Below are 14699 nucleotides of genomic sequence, written 5' to 3'. Positions count from 1 at the left end.
CAAGTCCGTTCAGCGTGATCGGGATTTGAGGCAGTACAGGCAAGAAAGGAAGGCTGGAGAAGCCAGATCATGAAGGATCTTGTTAGCTGTCAAAGAGTTTCTTCCTCTGGACTTCCTTGTAAATACAGCCTTTGTTCATGTAGGTTGGGATTCTTTGAGTCATCTTTGACTCTTTGAGGCTCCCTCCCTTCCCTTAAACTCCCTCATAATTAGGCACCAAATCTTGTCAATTTTGGGAACTTGGATTGAAATGGAATGATGACAAGCTAGATGTAGACTCTGTGTTCTTTATGGCAGGCTGTAACTTAATCTTTTTAATTTCTAGGGCTTAGCGCTGGCTCACAGACCCTTAAAAATGTCTAAATGAAGGGAGTTCAAAAGAGAAAATGTTTAGTATTTTTACATGTGACCATGTATAACTTTTCTGTTCTCCATTTTGTGATAGAAAATCTAATGGTCTTAGGAGGCCTGGTTGAAAAGTCAGCACTTGGATAATTTAAAATCTTGAAAATGGAATCAGACCTGTTAGTAAGATCTATTTGAACAGTGCACTGGTGGGTGACTGAAGCAATGTTATAGTCAGGGAAGAAAAGTGTCAGACAGCTTTTAACAATTTGATTTTAATGAATATACACCAGTTTACATAGTGTGTGTGCCTTTTTTTGTGTGTGTGTGTGGCCAAGAACAATCTTCTTGTGACTATCACAGTAGAGATTAATTTTTTAGTTAGAGGAAAAATCGTGAACATGTATATTTATTGCTTTTCACTTGTCACAGTTAATAATGTGGGTACATGCTTCCTTGAACTTATGGGTATGTATTGTATTTATTTTGTGTTTAACTATAAGAGGAAGACTGTATGCAGAGATGATTAGCATTTCAAACAATTAGGCATTGTTGTAGTGAAATAGTTGTGCAATTTTGAAAACAAATTATGTATCTGAGGCACATCTTGTGAAACAACTTTTATGATTATCAGCAACACAGCTGCTAAAAGTATTATCTTGGTGGAATTGAATCTTTTGTTATTTGGGTCACATAACCAGCAACTGAACTTTTATACTTGTAACTATATAAGACCCTTATTAAGAAATAATATAAGTAGAAGAGAGGTGTCTTAAAGTGTTTTCATATATGGCCTTAAGAAGAACAAGGTGTTTGTTATCATATAGAGCTAGAGTGATAATATTATAATATAATCCTACTCATGCATATATTTGTTTGATATTTTTAAACCCCTTAATTTTTTATTTTAATTTATTATTATTATATTATTATTATTATTATTTTGGCTGCGCCACACGGCATGTGGGATCTTAGTTCCCCAACCAGGGATTGAACCCATGCCCCCTGCAGTGGAAGCACGGAGTCTTAACCACTGGACCGCCAGGGAAGTCCCTTAATTTTTTAATTTTTAAAGCATAAATTAGCTAAGCCTATCGCCTTCTCCCTTCCAAAAGAAACAAATGGAGATATGAGACTGTTTTTTTATACATCACCTCTAACTTCCCATTACCTCTAGTTTTTTTTGTTTTGTTTTGTTTTGTTTTTAGTTTTGGCTTATATCTAAATACATATCCTGTAGCTTGAAATGGAAAATATATTTGCATATGTGGCTTTAAGTATAGCTCCTATAGGCTGGTTAGTATGGTTTCTTACAGTCTATTTATTGTAACAAAAATTAAGATATGTGCCTTACAGTGCTAATTAAAATGGAATTTCACCTGTAACTTTATCTTAGCTGCCTTATATCCTTTTGAGTATAGGTGGTATAATGATAAATGAGTATTTTACATATTATACCTACTTAATCTTAAAACCAAGATGAACATTTTTTAAATGGATAGATATACATTTGTCTTATTTTCTATTTTTTTTTTTTGTAGAGATAATTGTAGTTATAAGAAATAACACGGAGATCTTTTGTACGCTTTGCCCTTTTTTCTCCAGTGATAACATTTTGTAGAACTCTGTAGTATTTTGACATTGTACAATCCACTGCTCTTATTCAGATTTCTTCAGTTTTACTTGTACTTATTTGTATGTGTTGAATTCTATACTGCTTAATCTCATTTGTATGTTTGTATATTCACCACCACAGTGAAGATACTGAATAGTTCCCTATCACCAGGGTCCCACATGTTGCCCTTTTATAACACCTACTTCTCTCCTGCCACTTCACCTTCCCTCCCCTATCTTATTAGTGGACCCCTGGCAACCACTGATCTTTCTTCCATTTCTAAAAGTTCCTCATTTCAAAAATGTTGTACAAATGAAATCATACAGCAGGTAACCATTTGAGATTGACTATTTTTACTCAGTATAATTCTCTGGAGATTCATCGAAGTTTGTGTGAATCAATAGCTTATTCTTTTTATTACTCACTTTTTGTATTTAAGTTAGAGAAGCTCTGCATAGTTTCTACTTTGTTTCCTTCCTAATCTATTTTTAAAATAAATGTTTTTGTCTTAATTCTAGGTGACAAAGCAAGACTGCCTTCCTCCAGCCCCTCTAGCATCATCCGCCGTACCTCCTCCCTGGATACACTTGCTGCTCCGTACCTTGCAGGGCACTGGCCTCGTGATGGTCATGGGCAAGCTGCTCCTTGCATGCGGGACAAGGCCACACAGGTAGGGTTATTACAGTTCTTATCTTGAAGTGTTTCACTCTGAAACCACTTCTCATAATATTATTTGTTCTACTCTGTGCTCAAATTCGTAAAATATTAGTGTGTATTAGCATTATGTGGGAAGCTTATCAAGAGTGCAGATCCCCAGGCTTGACCTTCAGATATTCTCTAGTAGGTTTTGGTTGAGGCTTGGGAATGTGCATTTTAAACAGTACCCAAAGTAATTCCGATACATACAGATAATATATGCACATACTTTTCTCTCACTTACTTTTTTTTTTTTTTTTTTTTTGCCTGTGGCTTAGTTCCCCGACCGGGGATCAAACCTGGGCCCCGACAGTGAAAGTGCAGAGTCCTAACCACTGGAGCGGCAGGGAATTCCCCTCCCACTTACTCTTTATAGTCAGTTCAGAACATCACAATATATTTAATATACGGAATTTGGACTTAAAAATCTGTTACAGTAAATATTACTTTAGTTTCCATCCAACCATATATTTTTGTGCCCAAAAATCTTCATGTGTTGCAAGATGGGGATTATATTCTATTGCTGGTAGAGTCTGTAAATGTAAATATCGTGACAAAGGGACTCTGGAAGCAAAGTTTTGTACTTTTAAATTTATAAAAAGTTTTAATTAAAAAAATCTTAAGAGATCATTTGATGTACCTCCTAGTCTTACAGATGAGGAAACTAAAGTCCAAAATCATAGAGCCAGTTGATGATGCGTCTCAGTTAGGTGTAGTTTCTGTCATAGCAAATTAGTACAATTATAATTAATTAAATATTTGTCTAGTCATTTATTTAATGTTTCTCATATTCATTAGATGGTGCTCCCATGAAGGCAGGAACTGTGTCTGGCTTGTTCATTTCTATATTTTCATCCTCAGGACTTAGTACTGTACCTGATGGAATAAACACTCAAGGAATATTTGCAAAGGATTGAATGAGCAGAACAGTTAAAGCTTTATGGCTAGTGAAGAAAGAAAATCATTTAAAGAGTTAAAAGATTCTTTATACTGATAGTTGAAAATCAGCTAAGGTACATCTTGATTTAGACTTCAAATTTACATCACTGATGGTTGCTTGATCTCAGCACTTTGTGGGAGAATATCCTTTTACAAGACCAAGTAAATACACTTTGCAGTGTTTTTTGGATTTACATACTGGTTTCTAGAATTCCAGATGTTCCTGGTGGACTTAGTTTGTTTTCTGTTCTGATACTCTTGAAACTGAGCCCCATTGTTGGGGTAGATGCTTGGGATTCGAAATTACCTTGAGGGTTATACTCCAGTTGCAACTACGGAAATGAAAATGCAGAGTCTGTACTCATTAAAAGTAATGAATCTTTTCTGAAATTGTGACTTTTTAAACCGAAGAGTTCTGTAGAACTCTGCATTTATTCAAAATCTGTAACCTTGCTGAGATTAGGGCACATTGTATAGAAAATGAATACAAGTTATTTTCCCACTTTGGTTATTACAGAATATTGAGCAGCATTCCCTGTGCTGTACAGTAGAATTTGAAAAAGACTAGGTACATGTATATGTATAACTGAATCACTTTGCTGTACACAACATTGTTAATCAGCTATGCTCCAATATAAAATTAAAAACTAACACAACATTGTTAATCAGTTATGCTGTAATATAAAATTAAAAAAAAAAAAAGGAAATGAATACAGTCTCTACTTGCTTTCTGCTTAATCCACAGGTCATGTTTAAATTAGTATGGGTGCATTTCCTTGAACATTTCTGCAACCCTCTTTCTTTGCTCTGCAGTTTCAGGTTCAGTGGGTTGAGATATTTTGTCTTACCAGTAAGAATATACATTCTAATAAGCCGTTGGGAGCCCCTTGATCTGTAGAAGCAGTTCAGTAAGTCTTTTCAGCAAGTTGCTGTGACCTAGCTCTGGCTACCACTTGACTGGTGTTCCTGTTTTTTCTTTTGTTTGGAACGCTTTCCCACCATTTGCCTGGACAGCTTACACTCTGATGCTTACAGCAGCCTCCCCCGATCCCATAGAACCTTGCCTACCTGCTTTCCCTGTCCTTCCAGGTTGGATTAGGTGCCTTTCTTAGGGAACCTAAGTCATCACATATCATAATTGGCTATTTATTCCTTCTGTCCTAGAAAAAACTCTTTGAGAGTAAAAACTCTCTAACTGCAGTACCTAGTCTAGTGCCTGATACATTAGAAGATGCATAATAGCTTTCCAGTATACAATATAAAATTGAACAAAATTGAAACATGCTTAATTAAAACTCAATTTTACTTTTTATTAATACCTGAGTGTCTTATAATAAAGGCACAGCTACTTAGTTGAACAAAGAAAGCAATTATCTTTTGAATTAGGAGTTTAAGTAAAATTAATGATTTTGCCGAGTATTTTTTCCTGCCTGAACATCTTATCACTGAAATTAACCAAGCTGTCTTTTGCTCTTTATGCTTATTTTTACCTTACCATCTAATATTCTTGTTCTCATCTTTAATTTGTTCTTAAATCTATATTTTTCCTTGAATTTTTATACTTAAAATTAATATCTTTAGTAATTTCTCTAATTTTTAAAAACTTTTTATTGGGGAAAAAAGTCCCAAGTTTATAGAAGAGTCCCAAGAGTAGTAGATTGAACACCCTATACGCCTCACCTATGTTTACCAATAAACATTTTTGCATATTTTGTTTTCTTTGTGTATATATAATTGTTATTATTACAGTTGTTATTATTTGCTAATTGTTAATAATTTACAGAAATTCTGACTCTTCTCAAATACTTCAGGATGTATATGAACAAAGACTTAAAAAATATTACCAAAGTAATTATCAAATTCAGGAGATTTAACATTGATACAGTGCTACTATTTAATATGTGATACATAGACACATTTTTTTTCAGTTTCCCCAATGATGTTATCTGTAGCAGTTTCTCGCATAAGCTAGGACCCAGTGAAGGAGCACATGTGGCATTTAGATATCATGTTTCTTTAGAATCCTTTAAACTGGAACAGTTTCTCAGCTTTTCTTTGTCTTTCATGACATTGATATTTTTAAGAGTGCAAGCTAGTATTTTTGTTGAATCTTCTCAGCCTGGGTTTATCTGTTTTTTAAACTATTAGATTCAGTAATAACATTTTTGGCAGGAGTACTATATGTGTTGTGTGTTCCTCTCTGTGCACATGCATCAAGAGGTGCCGGATGTCAGTAATGTTAAGCTTGACCCACCAGATTCTCTTTGTAACTGTATATACATAGTCTGTGGGGAAATATTTGAGACTGTAAATATCCTGTTCCCCAACAAGCTTTCATGCATTGGTTTTGGCATTCGTTGATGATTCTTGCTTGAATCAACAATTACTGTAGTACTTCCAAATGATGATTTTCTAACTCTGTTGTCATTCTTCCTGCATTTATTTGTTGGTCTAATACTTTTTTCTTTAACCATTTTTATTTTTATTTTTTAAATTAATTTTTATTGGAGTATAGTTGATTTTTAATGTTGTGTTTCTGCTGTACAGCAGTGTGACTCAGTTATACATATACATATATCCACTCTTTTTTAGATTCTATTCCCATATAGGTCATTACAGAGTACTGAGTAGAGTTCCCTGTGCTATATAGTAGGTTCTTATTAGTTATCTGTTTTGTGTATAGTAGTGTGCATATGTCAATCCCAATCTCCCAGTTTATCCCTCCCCCCCCATGCCCCTTGGTAACCATAAGTTTGTTTTCTACATCTGTGACTCTGTTTCTGTTTTGTAAGTAGATTTGTTTGCACCATTTTTTTAGATTCCACATATAAGCGATATCATATGATATTTGTCTTCCTCTGACTTACTTCGCTCAGTATGACAATCTCTAGGTCCATCTGTGTCGGTGCACATGGCATTATTTCATTCTTTTTTATGGCTGAGTAATATTCCATTGCATATATGTATCACATCTTCTTTGTCCATTCCTCTGTTGATGGACATTTAGGTTGCTTCCATATCCTGGCTATTGTAAATAGTGCTTATATGCTGCAATGAACACTGGGGTACATGTATCTTTTCGAATTATGGTTTTCTCCAGATATATGCCCAGGATTGGTTTTGCTGGATCATATGGTAGCTCTATTTTTAGTCTTTTAAGGAGCCTCCATTATGTTCTCCATAGTGGCTGTACCAATTTACATTCCCACCAACAATGTAGGAGGGTTCCCTTTTCTCCACACCCTCTCCAGCATTTACTGTTTGTAGATTTCTTGATGATGGCCATTCTGACTGGTGTGAAGTGATACCTTATTATAGTTTTGGTTTGCATTTCTCTGATAATTAGTGATATTGAGAATCTTTTCATGTGCCTCTTGGCCATCTGTATGTCTTCTTTGGAGAAATGTCTATTTAGGTCTTCTGCCCATTTTTAGATGGGGTTTCCTTTTTTTTTTTTTTTTTGGATATTGAGCTGCATGAGCTGTTTGTATGTTTTGGAGATTAATCCCTTGTCAGTCACTTCATTTGCAAATATTTTCTCCCATTCTGTGGGTTGTCTTTTTGTTTTGTTTATGGTTTCCTTTGCTGTGCAGAAGCTTTGAAGTTTCATTAGGTCCCATTTTTGTTTTTATTTTCACATTAGGAGGTGGATCAAAAAAGATCTTGCTGCGATTTATGTCAGAGAGTGTTCTGCCTATGTTTTCCTCTAAGAGTGTTATAGTATCTGGTCTTACATCTATGAATTTGGTAAAGTTGCAGGATATAACATTAATACACAGAAATCTCTTGCATTCCTATACACTAACAATGAAAGATCAGAAAGAGAAATTAAGGAAACAATCCCATTTACCATCACATCAAAAATAATAAAATACCTAGGAATAAACCTACCTAAGGAGGCAAAAGACCTGTACTCAGAAAACTATAAGATACTGATGAAAGAAATCAAAGATGACACAGACAGGTGGAGAGATGTACCATGTTCTTGGATTGGAAGAATCAATATTGTCAAAATGACTGTACTACCCAAAGTAATCTACAGATTCAATGCATTCCCTATCAAATTACCAATAGCATTTTTTCACAGAATTAGAACAAAATTTTGCAATTTGTATAGAAGCACAAAAGATGCTGAATAGCCAAAGCAATATTGAGAAAGAAAAATGGAGCTGGAGGAATCAGGCTCCCTGACTTCAGACTATATTACAAAGCTACAGTCATCAAGACAGTATGGTACTGGCACAAAAACAGAAATATAGATCAATGGAACAGGATAGAAAGTCCAGAGATAAACCCACGCAGCTATGGTCAACTAATCTATGACAAAGGAGGCAAGAATATACAATGGAGAGAAGACAGTCTCTTCAATAAGTGGTGCTGGGAAAACTGGACAGCTACATGTAAAATAATGAAATTGGAATGTTCTCTAACTCCATACACAAAAATAAACTCAAAATGGATTAAAGGTCTAATACTTTTTCATAGAAGTATTTCTTTATGGAATTGTCCTAAGTGGATTTTATAAAACGTCAATTGATATGACTTAAGATTCTGGGTTTTTTTCCCCCTTTTAACTTTTTACTAATTAGATGTTCAACATACCAAAAAATTGGAAGGGTATGACAGCTGTCATTAGATTCAACAGTTTTAAACATAGCCATATTTGCTTTATCAATCTTTGTATTTTTATGTGTGTGTTTCTCTGCTTTCTGAAAGTGTGTTGCAGATGTCATGACACTTTATCCCTAAATCTTTCAGCATATATCTTCTAAGAATAAGGATATTTCCTGTATAATCACAGTAGCATTAGCTCACCTAGGAAAATCAATAATTACATAATATCATGTAACACCCAAATCCAGTTCATGTTAAAGTTTACCCAAGATCCCTTCCTTCCTTCCTTCCTTCCTTTCACCAGGATCCAGTCTGAGATTCATGCATTGTACTTGCTTTCTCTTAGTTCTTTTTAATTAATTAATTAATTAATTATATTTATTTTTAGCTGCATCGGGTCTTCGTTGCTGTGTGCGGGCTTTGTCTAGTTGCAGTGATTGGGGGCTACTCTTCGTTGTGGTGAGCGGGCTTCTCATTGTGGTGGCTTCTCTTGTTGCGGAGCACGGGCTCTAGGCACACGGGCTTCAGTAGTTGTGGCACGCAGGCTCAGTAGTTGTGGCTCACAGGCTCTAGAGCGCAGGCTCAGTAGTTGTGGCACACGGGCTTAGTTGCTCCACAGCATGAAGGATCTTCCCAGACCAGGGCTCGAATCCATGTCCCCTGCATTGGCAGGCGGATTCTTAACCACCGCGCCACCAGGAAGCCCACTTCCTTTTAATTTAGCACAGTTCATCTCCTACTTTCTTTTGGTCTTAAAAACATTGTTATTTTATCTTATTTTATGAATTATACTACATATTTGTAAAGGAGATATTTTATTCTTTTTGAATTAGCAAGTAACTATAGAATACTTTTTTTGTACCATGTGAATATGCTGTTCCCTAGTAACCTTTCACTTAATGGTTTTAGTGTCCATTGATGATCCTTGCCTAAATCAGTTATTTCCCTGGAGGTTGCCCCCCAGAAAGGTGATTTTTTTTTCCTTAAACACAAGATAGCATATTGTATACATTCTTCTGCAACTTTGTTTTCACTTAAGGACACCATTCTATCCATATAGAAAAATTTCCCCTTAAAAGTTTTTTTCCATCTTATATATAAAGAGGTATTGTTTTGAATAGGCTATACATTCATTCATAAAAGTACAAAACTTGAGAGTTATCTTCTTCTCATGAGGCAGCCACTGATACCAGTTTCTTTTGTTACCATGTATATTCTTCCAGATGTACTTTACACGTGTGTATATTCTTTATAGCACTCCTATATATAAAGGTAGTTGCTATACATACTGTACCGAGCCTTGAGTTTTTCTGTCTTTTTTTAAAATAGTATTTTAAAATTTTATTTATTTACATTTACACGTATTTTTGGCTGTGTTGGGTCTTCATTGCTGTGCACAGGCTTTCTCTAGTTGCTACTAGCAGGGGCTACTCTTGGTTGGGGTGTGCAGGCTTCTCATTGCGGTGGCGTCTCCTGTTGCAGAGCATGGGCTCTAGGTGCATGGGCTTCAGTAGTTGTGGCACGCGGGCTCAGTAGTTGTGGCTCGTGGTCTCTAGAGCGCAGGCTCAGTAGTTGTGGCACACGGGCTTAGTTGCTCCGTGGCATGTGGGATCTTTCCAGACCAGGGCTCGAACCCGTGTACCCTGCATTGGCAGGCGGATTCTTAACCACTGTGCCACCAGGGAAGTCCGAGCCTTTAGTTTTTCATTTAACAGCATCTCGTGGAGATTATTTTGTTATTAGTACAGTGTAGATTTCCTTATCCATTTTTATAGCTGTGTATTATTCTGTTGCAAAGGTAAGCCATAATTTATTTGGCCAATCCTCTATTTACATTTTTCTAATCTTGTATAAAATCAGTGCTATAGGGAATAATATATGTCATTTTGTACATAAAGGTGTAAATTTGTACATCTGCAGTATAAATTACCAAAATATGGGTGGTTGTGTCAAACAGTATGTGCATTTGTAACTTTGACAGCAGTTGCCTTCCATAAAGGCTGTACTAATTTTACATTCCACCAACAATGGAGGAGGGTGTATGTGATCAAATTGCCCAGTCTCAGTGAAGTTTTAACTTGCATTTCTCTTACTATGGGGTGAGGTTGAGCGTATTTTCATATGCCAAGAATAATATTTTTTTCTGATACAATGTTTTTAAGTTCTGGATTTTGTGTAACCACTAAGAATTTAACATTTTTGAGGCTGTACTCTGCAGATATTTAAAGCAAGAAAAGACAAAATTTAGAGGTTAAGATTATGAACTCTGGAGTCTTAGGTTTATATCTTTGGCTTTGCCACTTCCCGACTGTGAGACCTTAGGCAACTTATCTAACCTCATTGTCACAACTTCCTTTTCTGCAGAATTTGTAGAACTTTTTGTATGTATTAAATCAGATAATACAATGAAGACCTTTCACTGTACTTTCATAAAGCACAGTGCCTAGCACATAGTAAGATCACAGGAATGTTAGCTATTATTAGTATGCATTTGTTCAAAAAATGCTATGCTTATAATTATATAACAATAATAACTAATTTTTATTAGAGAAATGAAAGAAATAGGCTAAAATATTGTAATTAAGTAACTGGTAGTAAAAATTATGGGTAATTTGTTGTTTAAAATATTTTCTAATATCTAATTTTTCTGTAATAGGAATGTATTTTGTAATAGAAAAATATGGTATACCTTTTTTTTAGAAAGGGAAAATGTTCTCAGGTTTATTGAGATATAACTGATATATAGCACTGTATAAGTTTAAGGTATGCAGCATAATGACTTGACATACATATATTGCAAAATGATCACCACAGTAAGCTTAGTTAACATCCATCACCTCATAGAGTTACCAAAAAACTTTTTTTTTTTCCTTGTGATGAGAACTTTTAGGATCTGCTCTCTTAGCTACTTTCAGATGTACGATAAAAGCAAGTGTTAACTGTAGCCACTGGGTTGTACATTACATACCCAGTACTTATTTATCTTTCAGTGGAAGTTTGTACCTTTTGACCACCTTCATCCTATTCCCCCTCTGCTGACCCCCAGCTCTGGTAACCACAAATCTGATTTCTTTTTCTATGAGTTTGTTTGTTTGTTTGTTTTTTTAGTTTCCACATGTGAGATCATATGGTATTTGTCTTTCTCTGACTTCATTTAACATAATACCCTCAGGGTCCATCTGTGTTGTCGCAAATGTGGCATTCATTATTGTTAAATGATTAATTGTTTTATTAAAACCTCTTCCTTCTTTTTCCCATTATAGACAGAGAGTGCATGGGCTGAAGAGTACTCTGAAAAGAAGAAAGGGTCTCACAAGCGTTCAGCGTCGTGGGGCAGCACAGATCAACTTAAGGAGGTCAGAGAAATGGTTCCAAGGAAGTGGGTGTGGAAATTTGATCCCTTCGTTGACTAGTTCCTTGAAGTTGTGAGCAGCAAAGATTTGTCAATTTCCATTGTTTTTTAATTTTTTGTTTTGTTTTGTTTTGGTGGTTTTGCTTACTTGAGAAATAACAGAAAAACAGTTATTATGTTGAATAAAGATTTGAATGGGGAAATGTACACATAACTTACTTGATTATGTGTTTTTCTTTATTTTTAATGAGAGTCCATAGCTGTTAATATAAATATCAAATGTATAAGATTGCAGTGATACAACAAATTCACACTTACTATTTCTATATACAGTGGTAGTATTTCTGAATTTCAGTAACCCAGTATAACCAAGTTGATTATGGCCCTATGCTATGATTACCATTTTTTGTGCCTGTAATTAGGACATTTGCATTTTATACATAATGTAGCAATAAAACAGAAAAATTCAGTCAAAGAATAATATAGGATATTGATTGAAATTGTATTTGTTATTTAAAGACTGGTATCTGAATGCATTTCATGGCTTGAGTTGATTTTTTTTTTTTTTTTAACAGAGTTGATGTTTATTATGTTTATTCATAATTTGATTATGCTCAGTGGACAGCACATCTCCAGGAGCCTCCCAGAGCCTGGGGAGCTTGAGTTGATTTTTAAATAATACTGTTTACTTTTTGGAGCTGTTGAAGGTTAGGTGTTTGTTAAAGAAATCTAATTCTAAATAAAATGTGACTCGTAAGTGAAATGAGAGAATATTTATCATTATTTTTGAATTCTTTGTGAAAGCTATAATGTATAATATAATTTATTCTAAATGCTAAAAATTTCATTTGTTTAGTACTTGGGAAGCTTAAAGGCTCAGAATAGTGTTGGAACATAATTTTTTCTTTGAAAGAAAGATATACATTTATGCATATACAGATGTGTGTGTGTATATATATATATGTGTATATATATATAATTTTTTTTTTTACAATAAATCAGATTTTTGTGGGATGGTTTAAAAACTCAAGAGATTTATTAAGGCTGAATTTTACTGGTTCTTATTAAGCATGAGTATGTTTTATGTAATGTGGAAAACACTCTGACATACTTGTTATTTTTCCCTTTTTCAGATTGCAAAATTACGCCAGCAATTGCAGAGAAGTAAACACAGCAGTCGGCATCATCGAGATAAAGAAAGACAGTCTCCATTCCATGGCAACCATGCAGCTATTAACCAGTGTCAGGTAGGAGCACAGATACCATAAAATCCAGACAAGGGATTTGTTGCTTTCCTGGTGATACGTTATTTCATAGGTAACTGTTTAGGATAAACATGTCTAAAACATATTTGAAACAGTGATTAAATACTGAATCACAACCTTCATTTAAAAAAAACAGAATGGGGCTTCCCTGGTGGCGCAGTGGTTGAGAATCTGCCTGCCAATGCAGGGGACATGGGTTCGAGCCCTGGTCTGGGAAGATCCCACATGCCGCGGAGCAACTGGGCCCGTGAGCCACAACTACTGAGCCTGCGCGTCGGGAGCCTGTGCTCCGCAACAAGAGAGGCCGCGATAGTGAGAGGCCCGCGCACCGCGATGAAGAGTGGCCCCCGCTTGCCACAGCTAGAGAAAGCCCTCGCACAGAAACGAAGACCCAACACAGCCATAAATAAATAAATAAATAAATAAACCCAAAGTTTAAAAACAAAAAACAAAAAAACAAATTTACCTCTTTAAAAAAAAAAAAAACAGAATGTTAAGTTGACCAAATGATATTTTCCTGTAGTGATCTGTGATATGACTTCTAGGCATTATAGCTAGTTACATATTTTGGTTTACTATATTTTCGTCTCTATCAGTTTAGTATGTTGGAGGCAGAATAATAGAGATAATCATTGGCTGTGGAACCAGACCCTGGATAAGTAACCTGTTCTAAGTCTCAGTTTCCTCATGTGAAGATAGAGGATAATGATGATACCTGGAGCATAAGGTCTTTTAGTAGGGAAAATCTTTAACTGCTTTGATTCTTTAATTGAACTCTATGAATTGCTCCTGATGGCTCACTCACAGAGCATTTCTCTTTAACTGAATTGAAATTAGATGGGGTCCCTTAGCAAGGAGAGAGCAAGAAATAGTTTGCCAGCCCCACTTACAGGTTGATAGCTTCTGATGATTGTCAAGTGTATGTGGATTGTTTTCAAGAGAAAGTATGGATAGAAGTATATATTTTTTTCAAATTAATTGTGTCTTAAAATATTGATGCATGGGTCAAATTTGATTTCACAAATTTATAGTTTGATTGTAGTTTCCAATAGCTTTTTTCCATATATAAGGCATTTTTAGTTATAAAATATGAATATATATTAATGCATTTAAAATCCTAAACAAACTGCATTTATATTTGGAGAAATAGAAAATGCAAAATTGACAAAACAAGAAATGAAAAATTTGAATAGATTAATAATTGTCAAAGTTGGAATACTAATTATTCCACTCACTCTCAAAGGCTACAGACCCACATGGTTTTACAGGTGAATTTGCCAACCTTCCACTTCCTCTAATTCATCCATAAATAATTTAGATGTGTTTCTAAGAGATAAGTCCAATTCTTATTTCCAATCCATATTTTTACTCCAAGTAGAATAGAGGTCAAGGTTGAGTTTTATTGAATTAAGTGACGGGTTTTAGCAGTTTATAACTTCCTGAAGTGATTTTTTTTTAAAAGTTGCATTAAAATTAGCAATTAAAGCAATAAAATTATCCAAAATTTTCTTCTTTTTTTCCCTTGCAAGTTGAATTTGCTTCATAAAGATTATTGAAGTTTGCATGAACTTCATTTTTGTCTAATTCTAAAATGTCTCGTGGAGAAGGTGAGGACTAGAAAATATAGTAACTTGAAAAATAAATTCATGTAGCTTGACTTTTGTACACTTGACACAACAAACATTTTGACTACTTGACTTGCTTTAGTGTTAATAGCCAATCAGAGATCAGGCACGTATGCATCATGATAGCTATGGTAGTAGTATTCATATTTAATTGAAACTTTGAGACTGTGAACATGAAAATACCATTCAGTAAGTCATGGGTGTGGCTTTGTTTAGTGGGTTCTCTCTCTAGTGGAGAAAGTACCAGT

General features: G+C 34.9%; 1 protein-coding gene across 1 annotated transcript in view; it reads left to right on the top strand.

Annotated features, from left to right (window-relative positions):
- The window catches only part of FAM117B (family with sequence similarity 117 member B), an 81683-nt gene that overhangs the window by 41192 nt on the left and 25792 nt on the right, over positions 1-14699 (top strand). Inside the window, exons 2-4 of the mRNA XM_068544638.1 lie at positions 2479-2630; positions 11473-11565; positions 12695-12808. Of these exons, the coding sequence (XP_068400739.1) occupies positions 2479-2630; positions 11473-11565; positions 12695-12808 (359 nt within the window). The remainder of the gene's footprint in view (positions 1-2478; positions 2631-11472; positions 11566-12694; positions 12809-14699) is intronic.

This window comes from Eschrichtius robustus, chromosome 5 (assembly GCF_028021215.1).
Source record: "Eschrichtius robustus isolate mEscRob2 chromosome 5, mEscRob2.pri, whole genome shotgun sequence".
Classification (NCBI taxonomy): Eukaryota; Metazoa; Chordata; class Mammalia; order Artiodactyla; family Eschrichtiidae; genus Eschrichtius; species Eschrichtius robustus.
Note: the sequence above shows the minus strand (reverse complement) of the source record. Positions and strands in the feature narration are given on the sequence as shown.